This window comes from Mus pahari, chromosome 15 (assembly GCF_900095145.1).
Source record: "Mus pahari chromosome 15, PAHARI_EIJ_v1.1, whole genome shotgun sequence".
NCBI lineage: Eukaryota > Metazoa > Chordata > Mammalia > Rodentia > Muridae > Mus > Mus pahari.
Genome location: NC_034604.1, coordinates 25,655,860 through 25,677,875, shown reverse-complemented (window position 1 = coordinate 25,677,875; position 22,016 = coordinate 25,655,860). Strand labels below are relative to the sequence as shown.

Here is a 22,016-nt window from a genome sequence, read left to right as displayed (position 1 = left end):
CAGGGTTGCCACAGAAGACCTGAGAGTTTGCTGGTCTGAAATGTGACTAAACGTACAGAGAAGACTCTCCCTTAGACTCTGCTAATAGTCAACAGTCTATGGCAGTAGTTCTCAGTCTGTGGCTCAGGACCCCTATCTGCGAACTATTAGATACTTATATTAGAATTCATCCCAGTAGCCAAGCTACCATTACGAAGTAGAAACAACTGTAATTTTGGCGTGGGAGGTCACCACAACATGAGGAACTACTAAAGGCTGTAGTATCTGGAAGGTTGGGAACCACTGGTCCAAGAGCTGGGACAAAAAGAAGGATGCACTGTTTAAGTCTTTACCCATTTTTGTATGTTAAATATGAACTGTGTTATATACAAAAAAAGAAGTCAAAATTACCTTTTTTACAGTTTTATCTGGTTCAAGAGCAATATCTGGAATGTTTGCATCAACCATCAAGGAGAACAAGTTCAAGATCAGGTTTGAATACCTAAAAGAGCAAGAAAGAAAATGAAATCAGTGAGTTAGAATTTTAGATTTCTTTGCCTTATCAAGAACACCCCGAAAAGTTGTGACAACTGTAGCTTTATGATTATTATTAATTCCAAGGAAAAGACAACAGGAGTAAGCATTCACTTGTTACTGTGCTTGCTAAAATTATTGTTCGACTCCCTGGGATCTCTCACAAGTGAGTCGGCGTGGGATGATGCTATTTCCCTTCCATTGATTTAGCTCTTGAGAAGTAACAACCTAGGTAGTCATAGAAAGCAGATACTTGTCATTGAAAATGACAGCTCTTCAGTTACAAAACTCTAGTTGAACTGAGAGTATATCCCTCTTTGTTCTTTATAAAGAATATACTTTCTGAAAATGAGAGGAATGCCATTTTTAAATGGAAACTCTAAAAGTATATTCCATGGTATGAGATCTAGAAATGTATAACACGAAGACTCCAGCTTTTCCTTGAGACAACTGGTATATGCACGCACTGACATTATCCAGTCCTTGTGATGTTTCTAGTAAGGAATTCGAACCTCAGCTCTACATTAGTAACTTGCTTCTATTTTCTCACTCTACCTACCTACTACCAATGGTCCACTAGCACTGTATAAAGCACACTGATTTCCTTCTGCTTTCAGTGAGTGTGTTCTCAGGCATTGCCTGCCCTCTTTCTCAGGGTCACATGGCTCATGACTAGTCACCTAAAGACTCCTCCTAAAAGTCAATAGAACCCCCACTTAGCACATAGCTCACTGTAGAATAGACAAAACTGAAAGATCTAACCAAACCCCACAGCTAACATTGTTCTTCATTTCATAAGACTAAATACTGTAGTAGGTAGGATCCAAGGCAGGAACGTCTGCTCTCACTGCTCTTGTTTAATTAGTATTAGCTGCTCTAACTAACAGAACAAGTCAAGAGAAATAATTACATACAAATCAAAAATAAAACTACTGGTATTTGTGGATGTCATCATACTATAAGAACATGGTGAGGTTAGTGACGCAGATCATGTAGGCTGACCACAGCCACCTTCCTCACACCCTCAGAGGGAATGCAGGCATGTCTTACAATAGAATTTCTGCTGCACTAGGAAAATTCCTTTTGCATAGTTAGGTGGAAAATACCCTAAGAGTCCAATGATCTGTCACTTTTGACTAAGCGTCAGAGCTCAGTTCGTGCACAAGTACATGCTTTTTCTTCTGATAACATAAGTCATCTAGTCTTTTTAATCAAACCATGATGAAAGACGGAAGAGTGACACTGAAGAAGAAAGAACAAGTGAAATCAACCTTCTTCAGAGCAGTTGTGAGTCATGAGGCAGTGAGGAGAACAAAAGGAAACTTCTGGATGGTCCTGAACAGCATCCAAAGGTGAGCTGGACAAAGTGCTAGAAAACAAAACAGCTGTCCCTAAGCCAGTGCCATGGCTGCCATGTCCATCTCTACTGCCTCCGAGGACAAAGGGTGGAGTGAAGCTCCTCTTGGTTAGCCAACTCTCACACTCACAAAACGCCAGCATCTCAACTGGGGGGTTACACATGTGACAATTAGGTGGGAAAGCAAGATAGCTTTGGATACTGGCGTTGTAGTCTATGTAGCAAAAGTGTATTTCAAAAGCATCATCTGAGAAAGATATGGTAGCAAGCACACTTCGACAGCTAGTGCAGGCAACCCTTACCTTCGCAGGTGGAGGAAGGCTGTGTAACATTGCTTTCGGAACTCTTGGTACTGCTCACTCTGTGTACCACCCATCCCTTCCACCATCTCCTTGTTCAGCTTCATTGGAGGAGGAAGGGGCTTCGGATCTCGACCCAAAATATACCCGAAATCTATATGGAAGAGTTTGCCTGGGTGTGAACAAGAAACTCAGTCAGTCCCACAGTAGTTATTATTTCAAACCAGGAAGGAGATTGCATATACAATTCATCAAAATGCATTTTTGAGAAAGATTAATTAATTCATTAAATTATTCTATAGCTTTAAATCTGCCCTTCAAAGTACAATGTGGTTCAATGCTTGGACATGAAAAAAAAAAACCCTTAAAACCATCCCAGTTAATATTAATTTAAAAGATAAAATCTCAGGTTTAGAAGTGCAGAATCAAGGAGCAAACACCCAAATAACTCTGAAAAGAATCGGCAGCAACAAAGTTGGAAGAAATTGTCTTGTGTATTAAGCTCAGGTAAACTGCTCTTTCTGTAATGACTGCTATGGAACTATAACTACAAAAAAAAAAAAATCCTTCAAATTTCAAGTTACATGGTTGGCTTCCTCTACCTGTTCCCTAGCTGGAGATTGGGGATTTGAACACCGTACTCAGGACTGCCAAGAGCTGTAATTCCTCCGAGAAAAGTCTTATAGTGTCTCAGAGCAGAGCCACAGGAATGGGATCATCCCACCTAGCAGTGATTCACCATGGGAACCATGAAGCATCTAGTGATCTACAGGCTGCATGAAGCAAGGATGCTGAAGATGAATTCTCAGGGCAGAGCCTTGGGGCTCAGTGCTGTTCCTTGCTGCCTCAGAATTATCACCTTATTTCTCCCATCAAGGGTACCAGCCCTGCCTCAGAGTACTAAGTTTATTGTTCATGAGCACAAGGGACCCTGTGCAAGCCAATATTCCACGCTGACTGCTAATCAAGATGTTAGCCAGGCCTTCCTGTTCACTGCTTTTCCTGAGTGCTGTCACAGTCATTGTGTATAGTGTGTAAATGTGTATATTTTATATGTCACAGTCATTGCACATTGATATACAGTCACTGAAGTCATATTCACATTGTGTATATCACAGTAAGTGCATTCTCCCTGAAAGATATGCAACAGTGATAGATACCTTTATGTCAACTATAATTGACAAGTACCTCAGATGTAGAATCAAAAGAGAACACTGAAACACAGTACCTGGCACTGCATTCAGTAAATGCTTGAAAAGCCAGTTGCCACTATCATTCTAATACACACACACACACACACACACACACACACAGGGAGATTGTCAAGAAAACTACCAAACCAACAAACAAAAGACATTAAGACAGGGGGGTGATTAAAGTCTTAACTTGTTCTGTAAAGGAGAAAACAATTTAAAATGATAGGATTTATTTAAAATTAAATCAAGCCATTTACCATGCAATAGTCAAGTCTCTTCAAGTAGCTCATACATATTTAAGCATTTCAAATAACATGTAAAAATTAAACTCTGAACTTCTCTCAAAAATAACTCTTGAGGCTGGCAAGCTGATCAGCAGGGAAAGTGTCTGCTGGCAGGCTGGTGATCTGAGAGTCATCACTGAATGCCACATGGAGGAAGGGAGAGCAGACTCAGGCAATGTACTCTCTGACCTTCACATGCATTGTCAGCCAATAAATACATAAATGATAATAAAATGGTAATAACAACCACTTTAAAGATGTCTGAGAGTCGAGAGTTGACTGTACCTGAGATTACAGATGACAGAAATTAGATACAGCTAGAGATGCCACCTCCCTTTCTGTAACTTTTAGGCATCTGTGATATTCTTGGCCCAGGGAGTGGAACTATAAGAAGGTGTGGCCCTGTTAGAGTAGGTGTGGCCTTGTTGAAGTAGGTGTGTTACTGTGGGTATGGTTTTTAAAACCCTCATGCTAGCTGCCTGGAAGTCAGTGTTCTATGAGCAGCCTTCAGATGAAGATATAGAACTCTCAGCTCCCACGCCATGGCTGCCTGGATGCTGCCATGTTTCCACCTTGGTGATAATGGGCTGAACCTCTGAACCTGTAAGCCAGCCCCAATTAAATATTGTCCTTACAAGAATTGCTTTGGTCACGGTGTCTGTTCACAGCAGTAAAACCCTCACTGAGACAGCATCTTTACCCAAAGAACAAACTAAATGATTAGTTAAGCTGGACATTTTCAGGTAAAGGAATAAGGAAACTGCCTGAACAGCTCAGCTGCAAACACCAAGTCTGAGGAAACCTCACAGCAGAGGGAGCAGGCCAGGGAAGAATGGATGGCTATCCTAATTACCTCAAGGCTCACACAACAAACAGCTCTCACAGGGAAACAGTTACACAGAAAAGCAATCTTTGCTTTTATTGAGTCATCACACGAAGCCTTTCCATAAATAAAGAAATGGTCAAATTATGCAGGAACTGGTTTGGTTTTTGATGGCTATTTCTTGTTTAAAGGTTCCAATGACAGGACTAAGTTACAGACCAAGACACCCAGATATCCCCAGAGAAAGGAGCAAACTTTGTTTCAAAAACAGCTGTGCTAACAGCTCATGAGCTCTGTAGGCTACAGCAGAACAGACTTGCCCTGAGCAGTTGCTACCACATTAGAGATAAAGACTACACTAAAGCATGTTCACTTATCTTTCTCCCCTACTCTACTTACAATGAGCCAATAAAAGCTAAAAATTAAGAGTAATATTCTATTGTTACTATCCTGAAACCTGGAAACTCCCTAGTACCAGGAACTCTCAATGTATCTGTTTTGCATTTATTAAACCAAGGACCTCTTAATTCGGTTATAGCCCAGACAATGGTAAATGCTGCTGATAGAGGCTGGAGAGTTATTAGGAGATGTTTTGAATGCCTTTCTTTCCCTTCCTTGATCTTGTATTAAAGAGACAATTGAGTCCATCTGAATGCCATGGTACTGTTTACTGCACTGATATGCCTTGTGATTTCTGTGCTGAGGGTTTATCTACAGCACAGCCGTTCTAGATGTTTCCACCTAATGATACTGACAGAATGGCCAGCTATCCAGATGTTCCTTCAATTATAATGATTACAAATCTGCAAACACACCATGAAATGAAAATGTGAGGAGTAAAATAATTCACTCCCTGAACCCAGCTGGCCAACCCCACACTCTGGCAGTCACCCATTGGACAGAGGACCACCTGCTTAGTTTCAGGGTCACACAGATGTCTGCGAGCTGTGACTCTTTGCTGCTGCCACAGAAAATGAGGGGAATCATACAACTATACATTCAAAATGTACTTTTTAATGACTATACATCACTTATATTCAGTCAGAGACAGTTCACACTTCATTCCAGTTGTTCGGCAGCACTGGAACAGACAGTCGATCTATAGGGGTTCATGTGGCATATACCTAAGCATCTTTATAGGGACAGGACAGCCCAAATCCACACCCAGTCACACTGGACAGCATATGGCTTCAAAAGTATATTCACTGACACATTAATGTCATTACGTTAAATTTCACTAGTTCATAATATTTATTTAATAAATAAATGATTTATAATTATGTCAAACTACTCATACAAGACGTCAATATCAAGTTTGTGCTGTACACTGTGAAGCCTTCATCTCCACTTTATATAAAAACAACTCTCAGGATTGACGAACATGTTTTTAGAGGCTAGGATTTGGTGGCAGAGTATATGCATAGAGGTTTAAAGACCCAAGGCTTTAAGTCCAGCACTAAAACAAAACAAAAAGACACCGCCTTTTAAGAATACCAAAATAGACTTCCTTCCCCTCTAAGTAGGGTGAAAGGATTTGGAAAATTCTTAAATATGGCTATTTTTCAAACAGTATGACAATCCACTGCAAAATAAGGGATCTGGAATCTGTTCAGCTCAACGGAATCGCATGTTTACTAATCCCTTACAATCCAAGGGTATAGGGCATCATGATAAGGATGTCACGGCTTAGCCTCAGAGTGCCGCCCTCTGCCTGGCTAGGATGCACGAGTCCAGGCACTCTGCTCTTATGGTAGCTATGTTACCTAGCAGGGGGAAGAGATGGGATAAGCACAGTATTAAAGACTGTTCGAGTCACAAAAATATGGACGTGTTCATGGTGTCATTTCTCCTGGGACTCAGGGTGGAGCAGATGCCCAACCCCCATCTTCCCTCCTCAACAATGTCGTGGTTTGTCTAAGGAGCACTTCGTCCAGTTTCTTCATTTCCTTGTAAGCACTGCTGGAATTTCAAGGTCTGCTGTTTATCACTGCTTGTAAATGAAGGTTGTATTATTATCCTTCTTGTAAGAAAATTCACAGAACGAGGTTACGACTCAATTGCAAGGGCCGTACGGCTCTAACAGTGAAACTGTTGTTAAATTTCATAAGTTCAAAGAGCCATGTATTTTAAGCGGCTATTAATTTTAAGAAAATTTAAAAAGTACACCTTATAAAATAAAAAAAAATCAAGAAATTCAAGAAGCATGGTCATAACCACACACAAGCAAGCGGTAAAGTGTGCACAAAGCAAAGCCGCCACCCACGGTAATTCTCTCCTCTGTCCCTACGAGACATAGTAAATGAGGTGCTAAAGAAATGGTGTTGAGCAACACCAACCTATTCTAGGTCTGATGTGTCGTTGTTCTTACACACACATTACTAAAATTAAACATTTAATGGCAGACAATCTGAAAGTCATTTCCACTTTGTCCCACCCCGCTTGGCATCCCACTCGCTCCCTGCCTATCTTCTGCCATTCCTTGCTCTGAAAATTCTAACCTCCTAAGATCCCTATAATCCCAACTCTGCCTCTCTCACTCTACTCCATGGTTAGTTCAGCTTCTTTCTGTAGACAACCATTTTACCATTTTCCCTTAATTCCTTCATTTCTTTCCTATGTGACTATACCTTTCTGATTGTTTTATCAGTAAACTCAGAAACAAAAACGTCGCCCAAAGTGACACCATTGTAATGAACCTCAGACTTAGGCCAGCTGCACGCCCACCATAACCAATGTAGCAATACCAATGCTGCTTGTTAGATGGAGTCTCATACACAGCTAAGGCCAAGGAACCATGTTTACAGTAATGGCTTTCTAACAAAGGGTTGGATAAATAAATTCAAATCAGTACTGACATCCCAATTATCTGCTAATCATTTCCCCTTCAACCTAAGATGAGCTTCTTATAAAAAGCAACAAGATTAAACTAAGGAAACAAACAGTAACAAGGATAGTATACCTGACTCCACAATCAAGTCCCACTCCAGAAAAAAAAAAAAACCTTAAAATCACACTATACCCCGACAAAGGAAAATTAAACAAACGCTCTACTTGTTTTGAAAAATTGAAGTGTACCTTATCTGATACATAGAAACGATCACACTAAATAATCAGAATAAATAATTTTCTCATAAACCATCAAGTTCTTGTTAAAGCATCATTCAAAAATGCAGCAGGTAAAAGGAAATATCAAGTATATCAGGTAATTTCTTATCTTTAAAATTATGCATCCAACTATCAGTATGAGCCTAAAGGGCACTCTTACTCAGTCAGAACACAGCTTACCCCTAAGGGAAGTCCATAGTGCTCACAGCACCAACGCACATGAACTATGCTACCTCCTCACACAAGCACACAACACAAGGATCTCGGCTTACTGTTCTCAGCTAAGAGGCATAGACTAGGCTAAGAGGCCAGAGTCCTGAGACTTACTTCAGAGACAGGTCCCTCAACTGCTATGTCAGCCTTTTTTTTTTTTCAGAATTTTTAACAAAGTTAATTACACATAAAACTAAAGAATAATAAAGGAGATGTTCTGAATAACTGTCCCTTTAGGTCAGCAGTGACCAGTGTCACTCAAACTGGTCACTTTGAGAATCTGAAATGGATACAAGCACCACTGGTTTCACAGAAGTGGACAGGCTATTTGAGAACCTGTATGTATGTTCCCATAGTCAAGATCCTGAGCATTCAGGTTCATCTCTGTGGCTTTGTTATATTATATATCATAAGCAACAAAGGAGTTCTTCAGTTATTTTGATTACCTGCCTCTAGTTTTTAGAAATAAAAATGATTCATTGAAAGCCACATTTAATTTAGCTCCATGGTGGTAGAATGAGAATTTCTCCCACAGACTCATGTTTGAATGCTTGGTCCCAGTTAGAACTGTCTGGAAAGGATCAGGAGGTGTGGCCTTGTTGGAGGAGGTGTCGTCCTGTTGGCGGAGGTGTGTCCCTGTGGATGGGCTTTGAAGTTTCAAAAGCCCAGCCAGGCCCACTCTTTCTCTGCTGCCTGCAGATCAAGATGTAATAAGCGCCTGGCTGCAGTGCCATGCTCTCTCCCTGCCAGCCTGCTCCCTGCCAGCCTGCTCCCTGCCACCCTGCTCCCTGCCACCACGCTAAAAACCCTCTGAAAATATAAACAAGCTCCAATTTAAACGCTTTCTTTTCTAAGAGCTTCATAACTGGTATTTCATCAGAGCAATAGATCAACAACTAAAACAAGTCCTACCATGACTGGTCACCCTGACTAAACTATGGTTTCATCCACAGACATCAACTCTGAATAACAAAAATCCTCTTTTCAATCTCATGCCAGCTGAAATTTGTAGCTTCCTGCTCTCTCTGAGGTAGTATAATAATTCAGTAACAAGTGAAACTCCATTCCAACCCATTAAGATAAAACAAAACAAAAAACAAAAAAAACAACAAAAACCCTTATAACTGACTACAAGGCCTTCTGATAAAGCCTTCAATTTAATGGTGGATATACGGTGCCCCCTGCTGCACAACTAGGGAAACTGCACAGAAGTTAAAAGTACTCAAACTGGGCTGGGTGTGGTGGAGCACGCCTTTAATCCCAGCACTTGGGAGACAGAGGCAGGCGGATTTCTGAGTTCGAGGCCAGCCTGGTCTATAAAGTGAGTTCCAGGACAGCCAAGGCTACACAGAGAAACCCTATCTCGAAACCCCCCCCCCAAAAAAAAAGTACTCAAACCAAGAAATGAAATTTAGGGATGAATCTCAACTCAGACTCCTGGTCTCAGCACTTTGTCTTTACACACGTTTAAATTCCCACTGTAAGTGGGTCACCTATTTCCACATGCCTAGAGTCCACAGTCAGTCCTTCCCTAGCCCACCTATATTCTCCGGGACATCTATAAATTGCATCTGAAGCCTCTGGCCTCTCAATCAGATGGCAGGGACCTCTGACTACGCACAGCATAGCCACTGTCATTGGCAGAGCATCCCCTGACCTTGGCTACGCTGGCAATGAGAACACAAGAGGAGAGACAGTCTGCATCCGTTGTTGAGAGACAACAGCTACATAGAGAACCCAAAGTTCTGAACTTCTAATATGGATGGTATAAGACTCCTGCTCGGGGCCTAATGGGCCAAAATAAACACAGCAAGAGGATTAAAACAAAGCATTTCAGAATAAAAGAAGTGAAATATACTTCCGGCAGTGAGCCAATGGTAAAGTAAGCATTCACTTTGTTAAGACTCAGCTATGACATACTTATAGATAACATAACATGAAACTGTCTTGAAATATTACCATCCACTCCCTAATCTGTCAATTTTGAAAGCAGTTCTGTGGCATTCTCTTTAATTATTTTTTATTAAATTAACTAGTTAATGAACTAATTAAGACAGGATCTCACTGCAGAGCAGGCTGGGTTGGCAGCCACCCTGCAGCCAGACAGCCGGCCTTGCCTCAGAGCCCTCCCAGTGCTGGAAGCAGAGGTGTGAGTTACCATGCTCAGCCAGACGTAGGTTTGCCTATGCTTATTTCTTAATTAATTTCTCTGAGAAAGAAGACTTAAAAATGCTTACTTCACAATGTAGCTGGATAAAATAATTTATGGACAGATGAATAAAAAAAACCAAACAAATCAATCCTACTCTTTAGAAAGAAAAAGAATGTTCTTTATTCATATTTCATAAAAGTCTGGTACCTAAAGGCAGCCTTGAAGCACTCTCTAGTGGAAACTGATACAGGCCTAAAACTGTAAAAATTCACAATCTGATTTCTAGACCCCTGAAACCTAGGCCAATAAATAAATAAAATAATTAATTAAAAAAAAAAAACAAACACAAGCAAAAACCCTCAGGTAGGTGACTATACTCTCCAAATTAACTTTTAAAATGAGCACATACCAGAGAGATCACTTCCCACAATGTAACAGGAGAAGGTATATTATTATATTATCAAAAACTGCAATTTTATTTTATTTCAAGGTTTTTTCTCTGAGTTTTCTTCTAGGGGTTTCATGTCTTCATTATTAATTAAGTTTTACCATACAGTATATTTTTACATATCATACTCTTTCTTCTCAAGTCTTCCTTCCTCCTTACCTTTCTACCCACCCAAATCCATCTTTTCTTCTCTCATTTTTACAAGAGACAAAAACAGAAAATCACTAAGACAAAAAAAATACCAAAACAAAAGGCACATAAAAAAAAAAAAAACCCACAACAACAAAACAGGGATAAGCTGTGTGCTGTGGTGTTAGCAAGATAACTGTCTTGCATTGCACATGGCTATACATCAGCTCAAGCCGGGACTGCCAGGAACGCTGCAGTTCTGGAAGAAAGCTAAAGAAGAGACACAGGAGACCTTCTTCCACATGAGAACACTCCAAACACATCCTAGCAGTTTACATTAGCCAAGAGCCTCTGTGACAACCAGATAGTGTCCTATGGGCTTGTCTATGAGAGACACCATCTGGCCTTGAGAGGAACATGGCAACCAAGACACAAATTCAATCACAAATATGTTTCACAAATGAGTATGTGAAATCCAATTACAGTATAAGTTAACAGGGTTTAGTATATTAATAATGGGTCCGACTACATTTAACTATTCCATTATGTTCTTGCTATCCTAATTGGGGGAATGCTAAAAGGCAGAAAGATATATCTTCCTATAAGAAAAGATGGCTTTAAACAGCAATTTGAAAACCTAGTTTCTGTAAAAGACTCAGTAAACTTTGATTACTTATTTTACAGAAAGGACTACATGGAAGAGCATTGATGATTAACTCGATTGCTCCAACCTGCCTTCCTGTTCTCTTAGCTAAGTGTGGCTGCCACTCTACAGACATGCTGCTGGCTGACAGACAAGGCTCGGCTGCCACAGGCCTTGCACCCTGACTGGGGATGACTGATGAGCAGTCAGGAAGGACGCTTGCATCTAACAGGTACTTAAAACATACCTGCTGGTGTAAATCAACACCTTCAACCAACATCAAAAAGGCAAAATGAAGTGAGAAGTACAGAGTGGAAGAGGACAAGGCAGACGTCAGACAACTGCAGGTTTTCTAAGGACGTCCTAAGTCAGCTCAGACAGTAACCAAAGTGTGCCCTATAGAGACCCGAGCACAGAACTTTCCAGAAAGAGGACGCTTGCCTTGAGGCAGCAGTGATTTAACAAGATAGAGGTGTGTGTGTGTGAGGGGGGGTATTTTATGTTGGTCGCTTCAACAAGGGACAGTGAAAATACAGAGCTGGCATGTTACTGACAGGTCCCGGAGGTGAGGAACAGACTTGCTAACAAGGGTGGAGCAGGAGAAAGACAGCAGTAGGCTTCAGGGACTGGGAAGCTACCTGCTGATGGGAAGGGAGGGGAGAGCAAGGCTGCAGGGAGGTACCAGGGAAGAGGGCAGCCAACCTAAGTGGCTATTCCAAGCTGAAGCAATGGACAGAGTGACTTGTAGAGCTGCAGGTTCAGACACTGCATGTAAGGATCTGAGCCAAGGTCAGGTGGGTGGGGGAACCTGAAATCCTAGTACCTCGGAGGCTGAGGAAGGAAATCTCAGAGCAAACAAACAAATGGGTTAATAAGCTGTCAGGAAGAAGGGAGAAAGGAATGGCTATTCCTTGTCCTCCGTGGGGAGAGAAAGCCCTGAGATAGCTGCTGACCTGAGGAAATGGGCAGGGGCAGGAGAAGGACCAATTCAGCCTGAGATGCTCCTATATGCAGCTGCTCTCTTCAGAAGCCCCGAATGCGGAGTGGGGTTCCAGGGTCACTCACAGGCTCCCTGCGAACGTGCTATTATGCAGGCCAGGTTTCCCCTAAGTGTCCTTCGTGTGCCCCATTTCAAGGGACTTAAGAAAAACCTTGGCTCAGTGAGATGGCTCAGCAGTTAAAGGCACTTTCCACGTGGGCCCAGCGGCTTCCCTTGGATGCCCTGGACCACACAGTAGGCAGAGAACTGGTTCTTGACAGTTGTCCTCTGACATCCACACATACACCGTGGCACATGTACTACCACATGCACATATGCATACAGAATTAGAATGAATTAGAAATTTTAAGAGGACCTGTACTTTACCAATAAGTATGCAAATTATTTGTTAATAGGTTGATTCTAGAATAAAAGAAAAATCACCACTATGGAATACATCTTCTTCTGACTTGTTACCTGTCTTTGTTAGCAAAAGGTTATCCAGGTGCCGGTCTCCAACTCCAAGAATGTACGTAATCACACAGTATCCAGCTGGAAAATAATCAGTTGGGAAAGATGCACTCAGCATTTAGGTTGCACACTGACCATAAGAATGATATGTGTTATTTTAATTTCTATGTGGTTTTTACTATCTTCAATTTCTCGCCCAACTTAAGGAAGCTGCAGCCCCCCAACCCCCGTTATATCCTGAACACTAGAGAAATTAATTTGCAGCAACAACAAATCTTCAAGAATTTTTGTTAAATTGTCTGTTTTTTTTTTAAGTAACTTAAGCTTCATGAAGCTTAGCTGAAATACTCATTTAGAACTTGTTATTGAAATTGATATGCTACAGGTGACTATCTAACTAATACATATAAGGTAAACTGTCAATCATCCCATAATGTACAACTGGTTTCTTTGGCCAATACTCCAGCTTAGTATCATCTCTTTTTAATCTCTCCTTTAAAAGTATCATTATAAAACATTATCTTAAGGAAAATTAGTGCTCATGAATACAAGCTGCGTGGTGATTGACACACATGATAGGAAATTATAAAAAACCCCAAAACATGGTCCTACTTTCTTCAGAGAACAAATAGCTTCAAAGGCCACAAGAGTTACTATCCAAGCAGAACTGCTAGATTTGCTTAGCATTAATGAGAATATTATTTCTGATTGAGGTTTTCCATATCCTTTAGTTAATGATAAAGGTTCAAAACATTTTGTCTTCAGCTGGAGCTAATCATGCATGGCAGAGCAGTGCGCTGAGTGAGGAAGCCCGCACCCACTGTGACTAACAGCAGTCAGATGTCACCATGACCATTTCAAAAGTCCATGCATTCCTTTCACCACCTACACCTTTTACTTTTTCTCTTATAAAATGTTTAAATCTTAACGTGTTGTAATTATGAATTAATACAGAAACATCAAGACTGCCAGCTTTTCTTCAAATGTACCCACACAAAACCAACAGCCCAGAACGCTTACCACAGCTTTTAACGTAAGTGTCCATGACCTCTGCACTGATGCCATTGGGTCCAGTCTCGCTGGGGGCATATTTCCTGAAAAAGTTCTGCAAAGATAGGATATGCATGTTTACCAATTAACACAGGTATACAATTAGGCATTACCCAATTCTGTGTAATGGCCAAGTGACTAGTTTAAAATGGAGTCAAAAGACAATTTGAGGCTATAAACAAAGCAATGGCAGGGATCGGTAATACATGCTGTTGCAAGAACCTGGAGACCTTTTGTTACTTCCTGCTCACTCACAGGTAAGCCGTTTGTACTGGGAGCCTTAAGCACACAACATGACTTGGAAATTCCGTAGCACACTTGAGGCCCAGCCTTCTGTTTTCAGCTTACTGACACTGCATGAATGTGTGGAAAGATCTGTATCTAGAATATGTGGGTGACTCATACACATTGATCAAAACGCAAACAACCCCAGAGGGACACTGTGATGTGAAGGAGCACTTTGCAGGAGGACTCTCACATACTCAATCAAGAAAAGACAGAGGAAAGTTACACTGAGATTCTGAAAGCTAGAAATGTCATTGTGAGGAGCCTGTGAGAGCTTCCTGATGGGCGCTGTCAGGTATGCAGGGGTGGAGATAGAAAGGTGAGACTACTGTGAATGCAACCTTTACATTCAATCAAATCTGAAAATGAATGACATGAGCTGCTAAGCTTCCTATAAACATTAGCTGTGGGTGGACTCAGCAGAGGAAATCTTTACTACAGCAAACTCTCATCAAAGGCAGCATACTCGAGCAACACCATCACAGACAAGCACGAAGTCTGATAGCTAAGGGATCCACAGAGACGCATGACTAGTGTGGACACGGGAAAATGATTGGATGGAAAAATGGGAAAGTGATGTGGAAGACAACTCTTTCTTTTAAGGAGATGAAATAAGCATAGTTCTCCCACAAGACCTCTAAAAATGAAAAGAAAATAGAAAAAAATTCCCTGAATTCAAAATTTGCCACAATATGGGCACAACTATACAAAGGATGTTTGAGGAAAAATTTTGGTGTAAACTTGTTTTAAGAATGAACATTCTTAAATATAACTAAAATTGTTCATCAATTAATGGCTAAATGATAGTATATCTGCATTTCAGAGCAGAACACAAGTCTAAGCTTTAGTCTGTATGGCATATGAGGGAGGGGAGGTTTCGTTTCAGTGTTTATAGATATTGAGCCCATTGTGTGCGATGTACAGTTCAAAGGCTTGAGCATCCACCAACTAATGGCATAACTTCCAACTACAAGCAACTCTTAGGTCTGAAGAAAACAAAGACTTGCAGAAACAAGATAAAAGGAGACTTGAATTTAAGAGTCCGTCTTCATCGGCTGTGAGTCTTACATAATGACATCATTACCTGAATGCTTCCCTCTGTGTCAAGAACTTCGGCAACAGGAACTGACTGGATGAACTGCATGAAGCCTACATGGGAAGAAACATGAATGCATTAAACACCATGCTGGCCACACCCAGGCCCATCAGGAAGGCTGATGCTCTTCACTCCACCTGGCTTGGCTAGCCAGAGAAGCCAAGGCTCTAATGGCCATACCTTGCCCTGTAGCCGTGCACTCTTCTGTTTGCAGAGCAAGGCCTGTGGCCACAGTGCTAACTCTATGCTGGTCACAGAATTACTAGGCAACTTTTTCAATGAGTTTGATTTACTTATACGCTAGTTGTGTTTCTATCAGCACAAAGAACACAAAGTAAAAAACTATATTTCTCAATCCTAGCAAACCTTCCATAACTTTAAAACAAAGAGGAATTAACAACAGTAAAAATGTAAAAATCACTCTAAGAAATGTGGAGTTCTGACCACTAACTCTACGTTCTATCATCTCCTGAAGGGCAGAGAAGGGGCATGTAAACTCCTCAGACCACCAACAAACAACAACAACAACAACAACAACAACAACAACACACCAAAACCAAGACCCAGAAGGGTGCGGTGTGCAAAGCAGTGAGAGTAAGAAGAAGGCTGGTCAACGTGGAACGAGAAGAGTATAAACCGACAAACACGCAAATCTGAGTGAGCGAGTGAGGCAGCATCTCTGGGTTCAGCAAACAGGACCCACATTCAGTGGTCCTGACACCTTATGGGCACAGGGCACACCTGCAGAGTACAAAGAGGAGGGAAAGCTACAGCCACTCACTTCAACAAGCATTTATTAGTTTTCTATCATGTAGCATAAACTATGGCACATATGAAAGAAAAGATGCTTATCTCCAAATATGTAACTTAAAGCTCAAGTTTTACTGAAATAAGCAGAGATGAGAGGAGACCACGAAGTTGGGGAGGGAGATCCAAGTTACACAGGAATCAAAGGCCACAATGCAATTGGGCCATGCTTTTAAGAAGTGGGGCAGTACCAGGTGAAGCGTAATAGGAAATGAAGGGTCAGATAAAAATCCCACACCTTAAAGCTCAGTCTGAAAGAGCCTTAGAGAAGCCCAAGGGATCTACTCTAACCGAAGCCTCACGAAAGTAGGGCAGTAGCCAAGAAAAAGCTGGACACAGATGCCGGGGCCTGACAGCAATCCACAACTCAGTTAGGTGGCCTCCTCTTTGTCTTTGTCCCAGGAGCAAATAAAGGTGAGAAATAAACTGCTGCAGAAAAGCACAAGGGCACAAAACCACTCAACTGTACTTTCAGAATCTTGTTCCAAGGAGAGGCTGAAGGGTGCTCTCCTGACACATCCCAAAAGGTGTGGGAGAGGAAGGGAGGGTAAAGCACATAGGAAGTGCTGTTCAGTACCACAAAGACCTACAGATGTGTTACGTGTGTGTTCAAATGCGTACATATGCATTCATGTGTACATACTGTAAACACAGCCAACTATACACTCGTCGAGTGGCTTTTGCAAATGTGGTTTAAAGCCTTTTTGGGCCACAGAAACACACCAAGGACTGTGCAGGTAGCTGTGAGAAAATCCTATGAACTACAGCAGATCAGGAGGTAGGGAGATGTGTTATTCCGATGTGCATGTGCAAGTATCTTCCAAACATACCTCGTATCACTGCAAAAAGCAAAGAGGGGGGAGTGGGGCAGGGAAGATGCAAGGAACAGAAGAAGACAGAGGAAATGAACAAAGGAAGGGATACGACAGGACAAGGGAGGAGGGCTGGAGGTGTGGGGACAGGAAGGTGGGAAGGACAACTCAGTATGCCTTCAGTTCTCTGAATAAGCTCGCACATGTTCTAACTTTCTTAATTATTTTTCAATTTAAAAGGCAAAGTTACTGACCGGAATCTGAAGAAGGCAATCAGGATGCAGAAGGAACTCACCATGTTTTGTACTAGTGGCTAACACCTTGTAAGGGGTCAATTTCAAATCCAGGTTCTCTTTCCGTAACAGCTTTGATTGAAAGATAAAACACAGGAAATGAATGTAATGGCCATCGGAAGCAGGCTGGTGGACACACACCTCTGCACATGCACACATACTGTGCATACCATACAGACACAGGAGCAATCTTATGGGCAACACATTAACTCTCAGGGTTAGAGTGAGCCAATCTGTTTGGGTGATAAGACAGGTTCCATCTATTTTGACTATGTTACACTCTGCCAATAAATGTCACTATTATTCCTAATGCTTCATGCTCACCTTCCCAGACAGGAAGTGCTAGGAAAGGCAAAGAGAAACTGTGTTTCTCTAAAAGTCAGGAATGGCAGTCAGCAAGAATCTGACAACACCATGAAACTTCAGAGAAAAAAAATGTTGTATGGGCATGTGCAAACCTACTTGCCATTAGAGCCACTTTGCAGTGACAGAAATAAGCTTGGTTAAGGTCGAGTGGAGACTGCTGAACTTTGTGAGTAAAGGACACAAGTGCTTCTGGCTCTGTGAACATGGACATGACAAACTGCAGTTTCTAAAGTGAGGTGACGTCCCTGCCAATGCAGACTTGTGTTCACCTTATCCATGAGGGAGATGATCTGAAGAATAAGCTGATCTTGACGCAAGTCGTCTCCATGCTTGAAAATAACTGGGTATTTGCCTCCATCTTCTGTCTTGAAGAACAGCTGGGCAGGCATAAGAGCACTCTGTAAGAGAAAGACACTGACTGAAAACAGATGACAGCTAATGAAATGAAGTTCTACCGCATACAGAAGGGGATGCCGCCTCTCAGCTGCCCACACAGAAACACAGGACCTTAAGCAATGAACTGGCTGTCAGAAAGAAAAGCAGGATACTGTGCAGGAACCGAGAGTGAGACTACAGTCTGATTCTGGAATCAGACCAGACTGCACAGGAATGCAGGGCTGCCCAGTAGCAGCCGTGACCCGTGGAGAGTTTTCAAGCTGTTTCCTCCTCTGTGAACGCAGGTTACCCCTCTAAAACAGTAGAAAACCTCGAGGCCCAAGCCTGACACCTGTGCTGCCTGACATAGAGCTGACTCTGGATACATGTTCGCCATGTTGTTTTGTACCCGTGACCTGCTGAAACAAGAAGGTGAAAGAATGCCATTCCCAACCAGGGAGATCTAAGGCAACGATGCTGGTTTTTTTGTTTGTTTGTTTTTTGTTTTTTTAAAGATTTATTTATTTATTATATGTAAGTACANTGTAGCTGTCTTCAGACACTCCAGAAGAGGGCGTCGNATCTTGTTACGGATGGTTATGAGCCACCATGTGGTTGCTGGGATTTGAACTCCGGACCTTTGGAAGAGCAGTCGGGTGCTCTTACCCACTGAGCCATCTCACCAGCCCGATGCTGGGTTTTAATGGCAATTATGTATCATTATGTCTTTATCTTTGAAACTCAAAATCAGTTTAAGTTGAGATTGCAAATATCTTTGAACCTTATTGAGAAATAGTTATTTGCTTTCCTCCAAATTTTCTCTTGGCTGTGTAAAACGTCTAGATTAGTTTAGCCATATGCTTAAGTCAACACGAATCAAACCTTAAATGGGAGAATCATGCAGCACATCACATCAAAGGCACCCGAAGACCACCACAGTGGAGACAACTGGTCAGAAGACTACTCTGAGAGATTCTATGGATCTTTATTACTGAGAGGAAAAATAAACAAAATGAAAATAAGAAGAGATTTATAACGCAACAAATAAGTGAGTCTGATCTAATGTATGAGATATATAATCAAACTAGATGAGAAAGTACAGAAACAGCAATATAAAAAATCTCAGAGGGAAGCACAGTTGAGTGGACAAGAAAACAAGAAAACACCAGTGACAGAACAAGCATAGACTCAGCTTGTCATGGAAAACCCAAGTGACGTGGTGAACGCTTGAAAACCGCCTACAAAAACTGGCGAGAAAGCCACCAGACAAACAAATACAAAACCAACCAAAGAAGAACAAAAAACACTTTTGAGAATCTACAGAACCCAGAAACACCAGTGGACTGACAACCTCTTTGTTTAGGGCATCCTGTTATAGCCCTGCTGAAATGTCTTTGTACATTAATTCCAGCTGACCTCACAACAGCTCAAGAAAAGGACCCAGAGCCATCTTGAAAGGCGTGGGCAGACTAGGGGCAGGGCACCTCTGTTATAAAACTAAACTGAAGAACAGGAAGAGCAGTGAAATCTACCAAGCGAGGACACACACTGCACCCCTGGCACCGACCCCAGTGCCTGAGTGGTCTACATGCTACCAAGATGGAGCTTTTGCTACCAGGATGAGGTCTACAGAAAACTCTAAAAACTTGGGAAGAGAAGTCCTTACCCTTCCAAGCTGAAAGATGTTTATAAAAATATTATAGGAATTCTAATCCCTCTGCAAGTAGATACAAAATTCTCAAACTTCAATATATGCTTAGTACAGGGCTGCTAGTCTGAGGCACAGTCATTACTTTCTAGATCCGTGGCATCAATGACCTGAATGAATTGAAGTGGCCAGGAGTTATTCTAGTGCTGTGGAAGTCACCACTTACTACCTCATTACTCCTGACTGGTTCTTAGAAAAAAAGGGACAATAGGTTTTGGTTATTCCAAATGAATGCAGTTTGCAAACACAGACTGTTCATGTATCGTGTGTCTGTATTTGAACCTCCTAGCAGAATGTAACGCTCAAGCCATGTGTGTACCTGTATTTTTCAACTATAGGCTATAAAATCAATATTTTAAGTTGAAGATTGTAAATTAATAAAGAATTTCAAAACCAATTACATCAGCTGAAGGAAATATTTAAAATTTAAGGCAGTCAAAAGGCTGTAGCTGTAGCTCACTGGCAGAGCACCGCCCCACCATGCTGTTTAAGATACAGTGGGGCAATGCACACATAAAACACATTTTGAAACAATAGACGCTACCAGTGTGGTAATGTTGTGTGCTTACACTCTTGTGTATCTGTGTGAGCTCATCTGAACAAGATGCTCTGATACACCTCTGGGACGCTCCTGTTCTCCCACAGGTGGTCTCTTCTTCCGTGTTCTCGAAGTCCTCCCTTCCCTGACGTAAAAGGACGTCAGTGATGTTTATGCTGTGTGCTCCTAGAATCACAACACTTTAACCGTGGTGTCTCTTCCAGATCATCCTGCAGGATGCCTGATTAGCCTGACTTAAGTTCTACCTGTACAGTCAGTAGACGGTGAAAAGAGTATGTGGCACACTGCTTAACAATAAAGAGAACTGCTTCTTATATCAGTCAGGGGCAAAGTAGATGGCAGTTCTTTGTTCGTCCTAGCTTGATGCCTGGCTTGGTGGCCAAATCTGTTTTATACCTGTTGTGATTATAAAAAGATAAAGGAATATTAAGATATGTCCTATGGGGGTGTGGTGAGGTATAGGGGAAGGGTGTCCGGGTGGGCCCATGCCAAAGCATCCCTTCTCCCTAGGGACCAGCCCAGCGACGATATAGTATAGAATAGAGTTTATTCAGGGCATGGGGAGGGGAGTTAAGAGGGAGTTTCAGTAGAGGCAGAAAGAGAGGGAGAGAGTAGAGAAGTAGAGGCTGACCATGACCACGTGGAAAGAGGGGGGAAGGGAAAGGGGGAAGAAGAGCCCTATAAGGAAGCGGGAGTAAGAGAGAGAGGAGAGGGCAAGCAGCTCCTTTTATAGTGGGTCAGGCCTGCCTGGCTGTTGCCAGGTAACTGTGGGGTGCAGTTTAAACAGAATGCTGACAATACCTATGACATATAAAATTCAAATCAAATCCAGGCAGCTGAGAGCAGGAAGGGAAGACAGACAAAGGCCTGAGTTCATCCATGCCATGATGTGGGCAAGGAAAGATACCCACAGACCTGTCCTCTGCCCCACGGCATGGGAGGGACATAGACACACAGAGCCCCGCCTATCACCATGCGGTGCAGCTCAGGAGGACAGAAGAAAGACAAAGACCTGTGGAGCGCCATGCGGCCCACAGACCTGCCCTTGGTCTTGTCACCATGCCAAGCTGTGCAGTGTGGACAGAGGTTGTGCCCCAGGGGACTGCCAGCCTGCAGCCAACGTACAATAGGAGCCACCACAATGTGCTGGTCTGAAGGGAGTGAAAGACAGGTGGGGCAGCTTGAGCGTCACTGACAGAGAACAAACTAGAACCTTGGGAGGAACTGTCTGTTGTGAGTGGTCAGCCCTGCTACCTGGGGCCATGGTGCTGTCCCAGCCCAAGCTGCCACTGAGGGCCATATCTAAGTCTGTGGCAACACAGCAGCAGGGTGGGTGTCAAATGTTTGTGGTTCACAGTACCACTAGAGGAGACAGGGATATGTCAGGGCAACTGTTGGGGACCACGTGGATGTCTAGGGGCCGTGCAGAACTAACACCACCCCTCACTGAAGAGCTGCTCCCATCTCTCACTGGTGGCACCCAGGAGAGTGGGCCATGTGACCTGTCCAGGCAGCAAAGCAGAGCTGACCCTGGTGGTCTGGGTGAGGCAACCCTGAGGACAGTGAAGGAGCGCTGGCCCCTGCCACTGGCCACTCACCTGCTGTGAAATGGCCTGTGTGAACAGGGTGATGCCTTCCCCTGGCCCTTGTCACCTGGGTAGTCAGGAGAGCAGGCCCTGAGTGCACAAGCTCCTGAGAGCTGCCTAGCCCTGCCCCCTCACTGGCTGTAGCACTTGGGAGAATAGGCTCTGCACCTCCCCTTAGCAACACAGTGGAGCTGGCCCTGACAGAGAAACATGGGTGAGCCAGTCCTAAGGCTGTAAGAGCTGGCCTAGCCTCTCACAGGCTAAGCTGCGGCCCTTGGAGAGTGGGCCCTGCAACCCGACTGGGCAGCAAAGTGGAGCTGGCACTGGACAAATGGGAGCCGGGGTCAGCTGTCCCTGAGGGCAGAAGAGCAGGAAAGCGGACCCTACCTCCATCAAGGGCAGCATTGAGTGACCCAGCAGGAGCAGTGCTGGAGAGCTTGCCCTGGTGGTATGCATAAGGGAGAGCT

The 22,016-nt window shown here is 42.8% G+C and overlaps 1 protein-coding gene across 1 annotated transcript in view; it reads right to left on the bottom strand.

Moving 5' to 3' along the window:
• Positions 1-22,016, bottom strand: part of Pik3c3 (phosphatidylinositol 3-kinase catalytic subunit type 3) — a 76,694-nt gene that overhangs the window by 11,551 nt on the left and 43,127 nt on the right. The window contains exons 17-23 of the mRNA XM_021214144.2: positions 17,591-17,719; positions 16,958-17,027; positions 15,032-15,096; positions 13,633-13,717; positions 12,619-12,693; positions 2,173-2,341; positions 391-481 (exon numbers count right to left, since the gene is read on the bottom strand). Coding sequence (XP_021069803.1) covers positions 391-481; positions 2,173-2,341; positions 12,619-12,693; positions 13,633-13,717; positions 15,032-15,096; positions 16,958-17,027; positions 17,591-17,719 — 684 coding nt within the window. The remainder of the gene's footprint in view (positions 1-390; positions 482-2,172; positions 2,342-12,618; positions 12,694-13,632; positions 13,718-15,031; positions 15,097-16,957; positions 17,028-17,590; positions 17,720-22,016) is intronic.